Below are 13308 nucleotides of genomic sequence, written 5' to 3'. Positions count from 1 at the left end.
TGACGGGGAGATGACGATGGAACCGTTTACGGAAACCGCGAGGTGGAAACAGTGACCTTTACCCGCAATATTCAGCCTCCAGTTGTTGATGCATGACAAAGACAACATTTGTTGCTGGTCCAGAACTATTTTTGATACTAATTTGATATTAGTGTTACGTTTATGACTGTGCCTTTATCATATATAATGGTCCCATGTTCCTAAGCTAGTATTCTGACGTCGTTAGGCTACTACGATGACGGCAGTGTGTGCCAGTATGTGACATCAGCCATGTATATAATGGCTACTAAAGTTAGGTGGCTGGCCACACTAAATGTCATATATGTACATGTAGCCATTTTTAATTATGCCCAGGTGACCGTGAGGTGTACCGTCATAACGATGTATCTGTGACTATTGTCGTGCACAAGTTTATGCACAAAATAAAACAATATATACCAAAGTACCATCATTCGACAATACACATGCAGAAAATACTATTTTATTTTTCAATTGCTTTGTGTCTTGGATGAGCATTATACAATTTGTGACCCGCTCTGGCAAAATGAGTCGGAAGTCGCAAGAAGAGATTTTCCCTTACAGGCCAAATACATTGATTTTTCGTTTTTGATTAATTTGAATAGAAAACATTCTCAAATGTTACTTGCTGAAGTCTCATAGTTGGCAGCGATCAATATAATATTTAAATTTAACATTTTGTAGACTTCATTCCTCACAGACCTGTCTAGCATTTTTCCCAAAACAATGAGAGAAAATGCCGAAATTAACTCCGTTATTGTACGTTGGGATTTCCTCTCCTACATAGTGTGAAAAACCACCACGGCGAAAACCCTGCAGGTCATCAAAGTCAGCCGCCCCTATAGAATTATAGTTATTATGCAGACGACTGAATAATTTTAGGTACTTTGTCTTGACTCAAATTGTTAAAGTACCTATAAAAATTGTTAAAGTACTATAAATATTCAGTCGTCTGCATAATAACTATAATTCTATAAGGGCAGCTGACTTTGATGACCTGCGGGTTTTTCGCCGTCCCCGTGCTTCATTTAGTAATGATTGTATTTGTTTTTTTCGTTCACGGATTTATAATCAATGTGCGATTGTATATAACTTGTACTTATGCGTCTTATGCACAAATAAATTTCTTTGAATCTTGAACCTTGAAACATAATATAATAATAATAATAATAACGTCATCCACATCTAATCTGAGCGCATAGAAAATTGTAAGCAAAACTACCCTTATTGCCTAATAGGGTGTGTTGTGACCCACTGATCTATATTTTTTTTTTTTAATATATATATATAGTTATATTTATGTATTATATAAAATAAAATAAAAAATTAAAGTTAGTTTGTGCCTCCGATAGAGGGCATTACGATCGAATTAGGATCCTGTCAGCTCACCCATTCGGTGACTCGATTTTTCACGATATTACTAAGGTTTGGTTGTTAACTTAGTCATTCTAAATAGCTTACATATATTTTTCGATAGCTACAAATGTTGTATACGTGCACAGTTAGTAGTAGCCAAGGCCTATCAGGACTTGCGTGTAGCGTAACGTGTAGCGTAAACAAAACTAGCTACTTGATTTTGTCATGACATTAGTGTTTACGTCATCTCTTCATCGTAGCTAGCTCCAAGAAACGGTATTGCTAGGGTTAGAATACCGTTTCAAACATTGGTTCTGCAAGCTAATCGACTTTTGTCTTGATTCTGCGGAAGTAATCGCACTAAGACACTTCAAATTGTGATATATCGAAAATGAATATTTATAACATCCACTTCATTTTGACCTCATTCAGGGCCTACGATCGCGGACTTAACGGGTAGCACCAGCGACTTTTTTGAGACGTTAAATATCAAGCCAAATTTATTGAGATGTCCACCATTTTTTGCTAATCATTATCGACTGACTAAATCGCGATGGATTCGAACAAGGGAAATAAAACGATCTGCGGTCCCAGTTGTTAAAACCACCCATACCATCTCGAGAACATTTCATCGATAAAGTTTGTACAAATTTGGCAGACAGTTGGAATCACGTTACACTTGCTTTGGTGTGTAATTTTGCCTTGTAGTTATGTAGCCATCGTGCAGGTCTGATTTGAGCTGCATTTCTTGTAGTCATTTCTACGAGTATTATTGCTTTTTCATTCGCGGTTTCGCGATTCTCGACTTCCATTAGACTCATGGCGAGTTGTAAACAGTCGCGGTTAAAGCTCGAGATTGAAAGTTGACTTGAGCTTGTGATAACTTTAGCAGATTAATATCAATGAAATTCAAGAGAATACCATTCATTAGAAGCAGACACACTGTGTAGATTAACATTCATATATTCAAACAAGAGTCAATCAACTAGCGCGTGGTGAATTAGAATTAGTTTTAATTTAGATATATCAGATTATTCATCAGATCTGCAGAGGTGATAGGTTTTTGTTATGGAAGGGTGTTCAGGACTGTATACGACAACGTGTTCGGCATAGCCCTGGTCGCGGCTACACGTCGTAGCTCGCAGCATGGAGGCTGAGTCATGGTTTAAGCGCTAGCTTCCAAAGAAACGTATTGCTAGGTTAGAATACGACCCCTGTTATATTGACGTATATACAGAATACCCACGTATATTTGATACGTTCAGTCACACCAGCCTGGCTCGTTAGTTATTGCTGATTAGGGTCTATTCCACCAGGTACTGCCTAGAACTGCCCCCGGACCACCTGGGTCTTAACGGTCCGGTACTAATCTCGGAATGTACCCTGGTTTAAATAATCTACTATCTAATGGCCGGACGCGTACTCTTGCGTCCTAAGCACTAACAAAGTGAGTCTATGCGGAGTCCCCTAACGCCTGACTCCTAACCGCCTAATTCCACCAACCCACGGCAATTAGACTCTAACATCTACATAAAAACTAACGCCTAAATCACTAACCATATCAGGTTTGCTAGATAAGTTACCCGTGAGGGTAGTTCCCAGTCGTATTAGCCGGACCCGTACCTCTCGAGGTAACTTCTGGCAGTTCTACCGCTGGGGACATAGGACCCTATCAGCGTTTCTTATTAAGCATAATCGCTGATATTTAATGTTAATAGAGTCTTAAGACGCGTCTTAATCTAGGGATATTGTGAATTCCAGCTCACGTGATCAATTCCGTCCGGGCACCCGAAGCGGCGAGAGGCCAGAGACCGTGACCATGGTGTACATATCTGAGAGTACGTGTATTCTTAATCTTATTAGTAATATTACTTGCTTGTTTTTATCTTAGATTTTTAGTCTTACTATTACTAGATCGATTTAGACCGTAGAATATCTGATAGCCTAGTTGAAGTTAGGGTTAGGACTGCCAGTAGATATTTTACAAGACTGAAAGATTTTTTGCCAGGCCAATTGCCACAGATAGTTTACTCCGTTTCGATTTTGGATTTGGCCGATATCTTGCTCGATCGCGAGATAGTCCGAGATTCGCAAGAATGGCGGCGGTAATCAAAATTTGGACCGTACATGTTTAGGAGAATATAGCCAAGTATGAAGGTTTTAAGACATTTTATAGTTACTCTAGACAGTTGCTGTTGCTCAAGTCATAACGGTAATTGTCGTAAAAGTGGGGAAAACACGAGACTGGTCGGAAATTATGTTCGAAATAAAGGCGCTGATTTTCATGTTATACGGTATGCTTCAATTCTATTTGCAGATGGAACGGTAGGTGGCTCATCTAACACTTGGAGTTTGGCAGTTATACCAAATATCTTCTGGGGAATTATTAATTTCATCGTTTTGTTGTAAGTATTTATCGTCATTTTTGCTCCCTTTATTTTAAAATTTCGGAACAATTTTAAACCGGCAACAAGTCTATAAAGAACACTGTGGTCACATGACAATTTTAGTAGTAATAGCAAAGTTGTGTGTCCCTTACGTTTTAACCCGAGTGGCAAAACAAACATACGTGTGGACTAGCACGCGTATGTAAATGTATGATGAACAAACCTCTGTTACACCTGCTTCGAAGGTTGCGATTCGAATTGTAAAGAACTGTTGATAAATGCAAATGATTTTGTATCAGAGCTTTTATTTAGTACCCAGCTTTGATATTTGACAGCCTAATGTGAATTTCACAGTAGGGTTATATACTTATAAACAACACGAAGTATCAATTTTAATTTTAGCAATTATTAAAATTGTACATTAGATGGCAATGTTTAGCTTTTAAAAGTATTTTAAAATTACATTTAAATTTATAAATCTGCATAATGCATTTTTTAATCTTGAATATATTCTGATTGAGATTTGTTTTTGTTCTAGCTTCCAAACTATGATTCAGGTAAGTTAGCATTGCATTAACTTTTATAATAATTATAGGCATCTTTATATAATCGTTTGTTATATAATTTTAAACCGTAAAGAATGAAAAGTAACTTCAATAGAATAGTAATAGTACAATGAATAGTAGCTTTCAGTTCAAGTGTGCATTCTTTTGTGTAGTGATTGCAATCGTGTGGTGTTGTTTAGTTGGACTAATTCCATGTTTCAGCCGGATTTGACGAAACATGGCCGAGGCTATGAATCAAGCTATAAGCCGGGTAGCAGCAGCAGAGGAGGTGGAGGAGGAGGAGGAGGAGGAGGAGGAGGAGGAGGCCCTGGACGGAGAATGGGCGGGTTTAGACGGGCAACAGGTATTTCACTTTATATTTTGTTCGCCCTTATTTTCCATTTTATCCTTTCATACCGCCTTTTTATCCATCATTCTTTTTATCCTTTCCACCTTCATTTATCCTTCAATTTCCACCATCTTGCCTTTCCATTTTATAATTTCGAAACGTTCAAGAGCGTCATATGTATGACTTCTGCTAATGTATAAGAAACATAATTAAGCTATATATAAGTGTATAACTCTATAGGACGAGCAGTATCTCTTGCGAACTTTTCAGTCAAACAAATTGGCAGAAAGGTTTGTTTTTATTTTGTTGATTCTTGGTGGGCAGGCCTCAACCAGGTTATCTCGACCATCACTCCTCGCTCTATATCCTGATGATGCAGCATCCCAGACTATCTCACCATCTTCCTCGTCCTATACTTCATGATGAGTGCAGGCGCGCTCGCCCCAGATCCACATCACTCACTGGCGGTTGTGTATATCATGATTTTTGCAGTGCCAGCGTTCTCCTAGTTATTTTTGTCCTTGCATCCTATTCTTTACTCCGTCGGGTCTATTATCCTTGTTGGCGGATGGGTGATGGTCCGGGCTGGAGTTTTTTCGCCCGTTTTGCCTTCGAGGTACCATTGGTACTCTTGATGACATGTCCAAGAATGGACACAAGTTATCAACCCATTATATTGTCACTGTAGTATCTGTCGTATTTGTCATTCAGACCGTTTGTGAGGTCCCAATTATCTCTCAAACTATCATTTTCAGCCAATAACGCTACTATAGGCTGAATAGAAACATCTGGCCCAATGATGTAAAATACATATTTACAAAGCTCCAATACCTCTTTGAACAGCTAGGTTTAAATAGCGTCAAAAGATATGTCCGCGTGACGACTATTTAAAAACCAAAACAAGGAAAAATGACAAGCATTAATCAAGGGTGGGGATGAAAACTCACACGTTCAGATTGCAATAATTGCAATAAGCACACACTGATATATTACAGTTAATCCTTTGATACCATCATGGTAGCACTTAAGCTACTCAAACATATCCAATGGCATGTTCTGTGCCTACAAAGTCCGTTCTTGACACTTTCCACCAGACTCATCTGCCAGAACATCCTGTTCTTCTTGCACGAAACATATCATTGTGTCACAATACTCTTTACATTTGCAACGTAATTACTCTCAGTAGCGCAATCAGCGAGCTGCGCTTGGGGTGTCCATTCTCTCGGCGGCATTCAAAACTTTCACACTTGGGCCCCTATTCCACACCACCCAATCTTTCCCGGTTTTTCTGCCTACGTTTTTCCTATCCATAACTATGAGTCTGCTAGCAAAGACTCTATAAGCAATGGAACTGCGCAGCATCTTCTGCTCGCGTGGCCAGCCTTTTGATGTCGACACGTCTTGAGGGCTCTTCACAACCCTTTAGTCACCAAACATTTTGCTACGTAGCACTATTGCAAGCTGGTACCTTGTCTACCATACACACATACCAATGCTTTGCCGCCCGAGCATCTCTGATTTTATCATGCGCCTAAATAAACTTGACATGAAGCATTCACCTATCTGCATTAGATTCGTCCGATTTCTTAGCCTAGCACACAAACCTTTGCCATCCCATGGAGTCCAGACTGTGGCTATCGCACCCACATACACGCATGCAGCTATGGTAGCGTATGTGCTATAGGCGCGCCTTCCTAAAATTGCTCATGTCGCTGGATCGTTCCACAGTGGTCTCCCTATTAAGTTGCACTCTTCCTAACTCATGAACAAGCTTGGTACCTGGTATATGGTGCCGTTGCACAAGAGCACAAGGATGTCAGTATCTCTGCAATGACAAATGGTCGTCTCGCCTACACGCCATGTTCACGGCTGTCTGCGAACAAATCAACAGATACGCCGTCGTCTTGTTCCTGTTTTCCTCATGTTCATCAGCTAGCATGTTGCATGAACTGCTTGTTTGTTGATTGCTTCATCAGGAGATGTCTTCTTATCTGATCTTCAATGGTAATCAGAGCGCAGTCTTTACTTTTGCCTGAGGATTGACCGCCTGCCCACGTCGCTTGGTATGTGCACTGCTCTCTGATTGTTTCGTGTGAGTAGCCAGTCCATACACACTACTATTGGTGGGCATACTTTGCCACCACACGTATATATGTGTTGATTATTTTTGTCTATACATATCCCCCTGTGCACCATGGCCAAACGTGTAGCAGAGAACCACCATTCTAAAACATTGCCATTCTGGCCTTCTGATGATTAATGTCTTGTGTGCTCACTGCCAGAGTTTAGAAATAGCATCCGCCAAGCTTTTGCGTTTTTCTCATGTACAGCACTTTAGTAGCCGATGCTTTTGTAAAGAAGGCATGCGCCTGACCGATAAGAGCGGACAAGCTCGTATTCTAGAAAACCTCATTAGATCGATATCAGTGTTATTGTGCCTATGCGATCAGGCGATCGTCTCTACGAGAGCACGCTGCAAGCATCGACGAACCACTATTCTCTCCATCGCGAAATACTCGCTTTGCCCCACTCCCAAAACACTGTTGACTTGTTCTTTTCTTTGAACGGACATGATTTGGGTAACCTGCTCGCCTCTCATGCTTGGATAATGATGGACTGCCCTTATATCTTCATTAGCATGTGAGCGTTCGCCGACACACTTGAGCAATGCTCTGCTTATTATGTTACTGATCAACAAGTAATCATCTCTTGGAACGGTAATGGCTTTCAATGGTATTCAAGTAATGACTTGCTGTATCTGCCATATCTCTCTCATTCTATTCACTTGTGACTGACTTCACTGTCCTGTGTTTCTTGTAGGCGCCTACTGAGCTTCCCATCTTCGGTTGTTATTCTGCTGCATAATACATCGCAGCAGCACCCTTGCCGTTGTGTCTCGGTCTAGTCCCCCTCCTATGTCCTCATATCTCCGTTTGCCCTCGTTTATGAGACTTTCTTTCAATACCTGCGCAATATCAACCATCGATTGCACAGATAAGCCACCCAGCATGTAGTTCGATCGCTACGCTGCTTAGACAAATCATATTTCCATGCCAATAAACTCTTGAAAAAACACTACTGTTCTTGCCTCTGGGTCGAGCATGTTCCTGCAGGAACATGCATAGACGGATCTTAGCATAACTGTGCTGCCCACTTGCTGTTGAAGCGGTTAATTGAGTAGTCATCTCAGGGCACTTCAGGTGCAGTGATGCTGTATGAAGCTTTGCCAGTGCGGGCGTGTATTTAGCGCATGAGTGTCGCTCGGAGTGCAGCATCTCAGAAGATCAATTGTTTTCGTTTTTTTATTCAATAACTGCGCCCATGTGTGGTGCTTGCAGCATATGTCAGAGCTTTGCTTTCTGCGAAAAGGTGCTTGTATCGTTGAGCTGCTTGCGATAATATCATCATTTGTTTCAATACATGTGTTTCAGCGCCGAAAACCTCGTCAAAACATGTGCGTGTTGATTAGCATGGGCCACTACCTGTTCGTTGGCTTCCTACTTCAAAAGGACTGCGATTAGAGGCATCCACCAAAGTGCGTCCCTGACTGCTTCTTGCACTACGCCTTCCGCCTGAGCATCATGCTGTGCACTGTGTTGTGTGTGTGTGTGTGGGCTGTACCGCAAAGGCTAACTCGGATGCAAGGTGAGAAAGCACTCGACTTCATAAATGGCCCTAATGCTTCCGAGAAACGACATCAGTGTATGGAAGTGCCCTCTAGTATAAGGAGGATGCACATTGCCCTCAGCTGCTTCTCTTGTGGCCCTGATGATCAGTTTGGCCTTCGAGTTCGAGTGATGAGTTTGCTGGTGTTGCGAAACGTATTGGTTAAAGCGTAATGTGCGCAAAAATATCGGCTGCGACGCTTGAGCTTATACATGCATTGTTCGACAATACGCTTAGTGTTGAATACAGGCACTCCATAGTTGGTAGGCGGCTCAAGTCTATCATTTTTAGCAAGAATGGAAAAACTTGCCTTCCTCTTGGTGCTGGTCCGAGTTGCTTATCTGCTTTGCCTGTGAAGCCGCAGCCAGACATGCGGCTTAATCTGTGTGCATACGAGATCTTCGCACCATCTCACACAAGATGTCGTCTGTGCATGGTCTTAGGCAACTATTTATGCGTGTGTAGTTGCGTGTACGAGTTAATAGTCAGCGTCGATGCGAGTGGTGTCGCCAGCTTCCGAAACGTTGTGAGATATTTGCTATTAGCTGAGGTGGTGTTGCGTGTGTAGGTGAGTGTGAACTTGTCCTCTGGCGATGCGGTACGGTGTCGCATCTTGGACTACCGCAACTTGCTGCTATAACGATAGCCCTCTGCTCATGCATTATATCGTTGCGTACTGCCAATCATATGGTTGATGGTGTTGTGTACTTTATCTGTTAGCTATAAACGGTGGACAGGAAAGCTAACGCTTGTATGTTGCGAAAACAGTATCACTCTGATTGTTTCGCAGCACGCGTTAAATCAGAGAAACAGAACGCATAAATTGTAATCGATCTCTGGCGCTGATGATTTTGGTGAATACGAAGGTTCTTAAGATCATTTTTATCGTTACTCTAGACAATTGCCCGTGTTACTCAAGCAATAGACGGTAGTAATCATGAAACGTGCGGAAAAAAAAGAGTGTGAGGCCAGGGTGTGAGTGGTTTGAGGGGTTTGTGTGCACTCGGTCAGAGGTAATCCCATCAAAAACACAAATCATCTCCTCGTCTATATCCATGATGAATGACGCCTTCCTCAACTGTAAACTGGGAAAAATTCTTCGGCAATAAGTTACCTTTAATATAGGATGACAATATTCAGAAAATTCTTTCTTTTTATTATTTTTTCTTTTTCTCTTTTTCTTTTTTTATTTCTAGCGTTGTTTTTTTTTCTTTTTTCTTCTCCACGGTTATCGAGTCAAACAATTTGCACTCAGTTGTTTTCATTTCTGTTGTCTACTTCTTTATTAAGGTAGCTTCTTGATACATGTAACTTGGTTAAAAAATAGAAAATTTTGATCAGATATTTATCAACATCCTGGACCTCTCGCGAACTAATAATATCAGAAAGTCATGTTGACGCCTTCTAAATATGTGCTTAGTTTTATTGGGTCATATATCTATTAACCTCTAATACAGTTACTGAACTGAAAATGAATATTTTTAGAGATAATTAACCTCAAAATTTGAGAATGGCGGCCATTTTCAAATATGCAAATTAGGCAACTTCTGGGTTGAAACCTGTGTCCCATTTTGGATATGTCATGAAGAACTACCTAATAAACAAGAATCAACAATAAAACAAACTTTTGCAATTTGTTTGACTCAACATGGAATATTTTTCTAAATCTGCTCGTCTACTAGTGGTGTGGAACTTTGGCATGAACATTGTATGTGAAAAATATTTGGGATCATGTTAGATGAATACCTTGTTACAACTGGTGCAAACCAAGATATTTCAAAATGCTTGTGTAACAGTAAGGAATCATATTGCGATATGAAGATGGGTTGAAATTGAATATGTGTAATATTCATTCGTACTCGTTTCGTGCTCTGGACTGTGCTCAATACCTTCACCCTGTTGCAACATTAGTACGAGCATAATGATTTATTATGAACCACAAATTTTATTTCCAGTTGCAATCTGAAACCATTTCTATTCTTTTTCTAACTTTTTTTGGATGCGTTTTCACTTCTCAAATGACTACTTGATCTTGATCTTCTTTCTAGGTCCCGCTGGACCGCCACCAATGGCAGGAGGATGAGGTCGGTAAATGGCCGGTAGATGGCGCCACAGGCACTATCTTCGGCCCAGCCTTGCGCACCCAGCATATCCTACCAGTGCAATTCCTATGTAAAAACCGTTTTTAATTTATATGATGGACATTAGGCAGGAAGGAAAAGAATTATTGATTTAGGATTAGAAAGATTTAAACCTATTAGATAATAAATGCACCACTTAACGTGTGCCCATCCCGTGCTGTTCTGATTCTGAATAGTTATAATTAGTAAATGCTGGGTGATTGCATGTTGGTAACTGTGTGATGCCTAGGGTGCTCACTCTCACCCTATATGAAGCTGTCTTTGCTAAACCCCTACTGGGGAGCAACAGCAGCTGATGAAAGGTGTCGTACATTCCTAATCACGTCCCGTTCACGTTGTTATGGTGGTTTAAAGAGAAGCGGTTAAGAAGCACATGCGCTGTGAAGTATTTGTAGGTTTAGGTCAACTTTAACATGTAAAACGTTTCCTTGTGTGGATGAAAGAGATTGGGTAGAGGGCATTAAATAATATAAGAAGTCTGACACATCTGTGAGATAACCCTTTGTGCATGTTATCAGGAGTCTATCAATAGATCTATTTCAATAGATCAATAGAGTCTATCAATAGATCTATATAGTTTATCAGTATAAATAGAGTCTATTGAAAGACTCCTGATGTTATGTTAGTATTGATGACAATCAAGCTGATTTGTTTGAAAATCACATGTTAAATATAATCAGTACAGAGTCCTTACACACTTGCTTTGTTAAACTGATAGGTACTTTATATAGGAAAGGAATAAAAAATGTAAATAGTATGATGATAATATTTATAAGGTGTATGGTTCAGAAACATGATGTGTTTAAATGATGCGGAAAGTAGGTTGTACATTACTAGACTAGTAGAAGACTTGCAGTTTGTATAATCTACGTTTAAATTCTAATTTCTTAAACATTTGCTTGATTAAAGTCAAGGCAATGCTGTCAAGTTGCTTGAAAATCTCTTCAAAACTCGGTTTGTTATAGAGAGTGTTGTGATGGTATAGCCATGTTGGTATTACGCATTATGCAAATAAAAGGCAGAGTTGGACTTTCGGCAAACAACTAAATATATCAATGTTATTTTATTGTTGTTACACGTATCCACCTAAAACATTCGTGTAGCACACACGTAAATGACAAAAAATTGCATTTATAACATTTGTGGTTCCATTTCTCAAAAGAAATTCATATTCAATAGGTCACCTGTAATACACAATTATTGATGATATATACACCAGTTCACTTTATGCATGGATTTAAATGTTTGTATCTGCATCAGTATTCTGAACGGCATTTATCCAAAAACGTTTGAAGCGGTTCTAATACAAATAAATAAATAACAATAAATAAATATTTATATACACGTGTGTGTATAAAACTTTTGTCATAAGCAAATATTAAACCCATTACAGAAATCGAAAATTCATCTAAATTATGTTAAGTGCAGTAATAATACTAAATATAAAATTGATAAGAATGTGAGAATGTTAACAGTAAATTTGACGATGCATAGTAATCACACATACCAGTAATACCAGTATTGCGGCAAAATATAGAAGTAAGGAGTTTTAATGTTATCAAAATTTTTTCATAGATAGATAGTAGCTACACATTACAATAAAGCACGTTAAGTTTTAATTATCATCGGAAACAAGCAAAGCCATGATCATTAAACCAACCTCACTATCACATGTATAATTAACAGATAGTAATACATTGAACAATTAATGATTTCATTGAGAACGAGTTACTACTAAAATCATCCATATATAATATCAAGAGCTAATAATAAAGGTATTATTAGCTCTTGATAATATATATATATATATTGCCATTTCCTAAATAGTTATTTGTGTAATTTTGTTTTGTGTTGTTCCTAATTAACCCAATTCAATTAATTTGCCATAGAAAACAAATTTGATGTGCGTGTGTGCGTGTGTGTGCGCGCGTGTGCGTGTGTGTGTGCGTGCGCGTGCGTGTATGCGTGTGCGTCTTTTTTAATATCCCATAATTCTAAAACACGTGTTTATACGATATTTACGGTAGCAAAGGTTGCGGCGCGACTCGCGACCGGTGGCGCCATCTCTCGCAAAGCTTCTTGCCGACAATCTCCGCTAGGAGGAGCAGCAGGCCGGCAGCGGAGCCCGCGAACAGCAAGACAAACACCGGCAGCATCTGTCGCAAGCTGATCTGCCTAGCAGCGACCGACGTGTCATCGCGCTCGAAGCAATGTGAGAGGCTATACCTTCCAGTACCCTCTCTCCATTTCTCTAACAGACCCGTCTCAACAACCGCCTGTATCCTGAAATGAGCCGGGTGTGGCAAATGAATAATCGATAATCAATCAATACGAGATGATATCAGGAGTGAATAATAATAGATTATTATTCATTCTATCTATTATTATTCACTCCTGATTATATATTAGGAGAACGTAGCGATGAAGCTGTATATTGGTATCGAGGAGTGGGTTGAGGTGGCGAATGTGTTATACAGTCCCTTAATTACCGCGGTTAGTAATCCCAGTAGAAAATCGTATCGGACGCGTGCCGAGTAGTTATATGATTGGTATTTCACGGGATTTTCGTACGACATGCTGTTATTTTGTCTAACAACTTCTTACCAAACGTGACACATGCATCTAGGCTCTTGCGTGCGACTACAACGCCTCCTCACTGTAATCATCCGTAATCATACTTATATTTATAGGCCCAGCCCTGTATGTTAACACACACACACACACACACACACACACACACACACACACACACACACACACACACACACACACACACGACGACGCACACACACACACACACACACACACACACACACACACACACACACACACACACACACACACAC

General features: G+C 39.9%; 1 protein-coding gene across 1 annotated transcript; it reads left to right on the top strand.

Annotated features, from left to right (window-relative positions):
• The first annotated feature begins 1389 nt into the window (after window positions 1-1389).
• Window positions 1390-10927, top strand: LOC106814099 (selenoprotein K-like). Its single transcript, XM_014818377.1, has 6 exons — window positions 1390-1443; window positions 3136-3212; window positions 3692-3779; window positions 4300-4318; window positions 4529-4670; window positions 10370-10927. Exons 2-6 carry the CDS (start codon window positions 3194-3196, stop codon window positions 10402-10404), a joined length of 303 nt encoding a protein of 100 aa, XP_014673863.1. The 5' UTR covers window positions 1390-1443; window positions 3136-3193; the 3' UTR covers window positions 10405-10927.
• The last annotated feature ends 2381 nt before the right edge of the window (window positions 10928-13308 follow it).

Source organism: Priapulus caudatus, unplaced genomic scaffold (genome assembly GCF_000485595.1).
Source record: "Priapulus caudatus unplaced genomic scaffold, Priapulus_caudatus-5.0.1 Scaffold871, whole genome shotgun sequence".
NCBI classification, from domain to species: domain Eukaryota; kingdom Metazoa; phylum Priapulida; class Priapulimorpha; order Priapulimorphida; family Priapulidae; genus Priapulus; species Priapulus caudatus.
The sequence above is the reverse complement of the archived record's forward strand: the minus strand, read 5'-3'. Positions and strand labels throughout refer to the sequence as shown.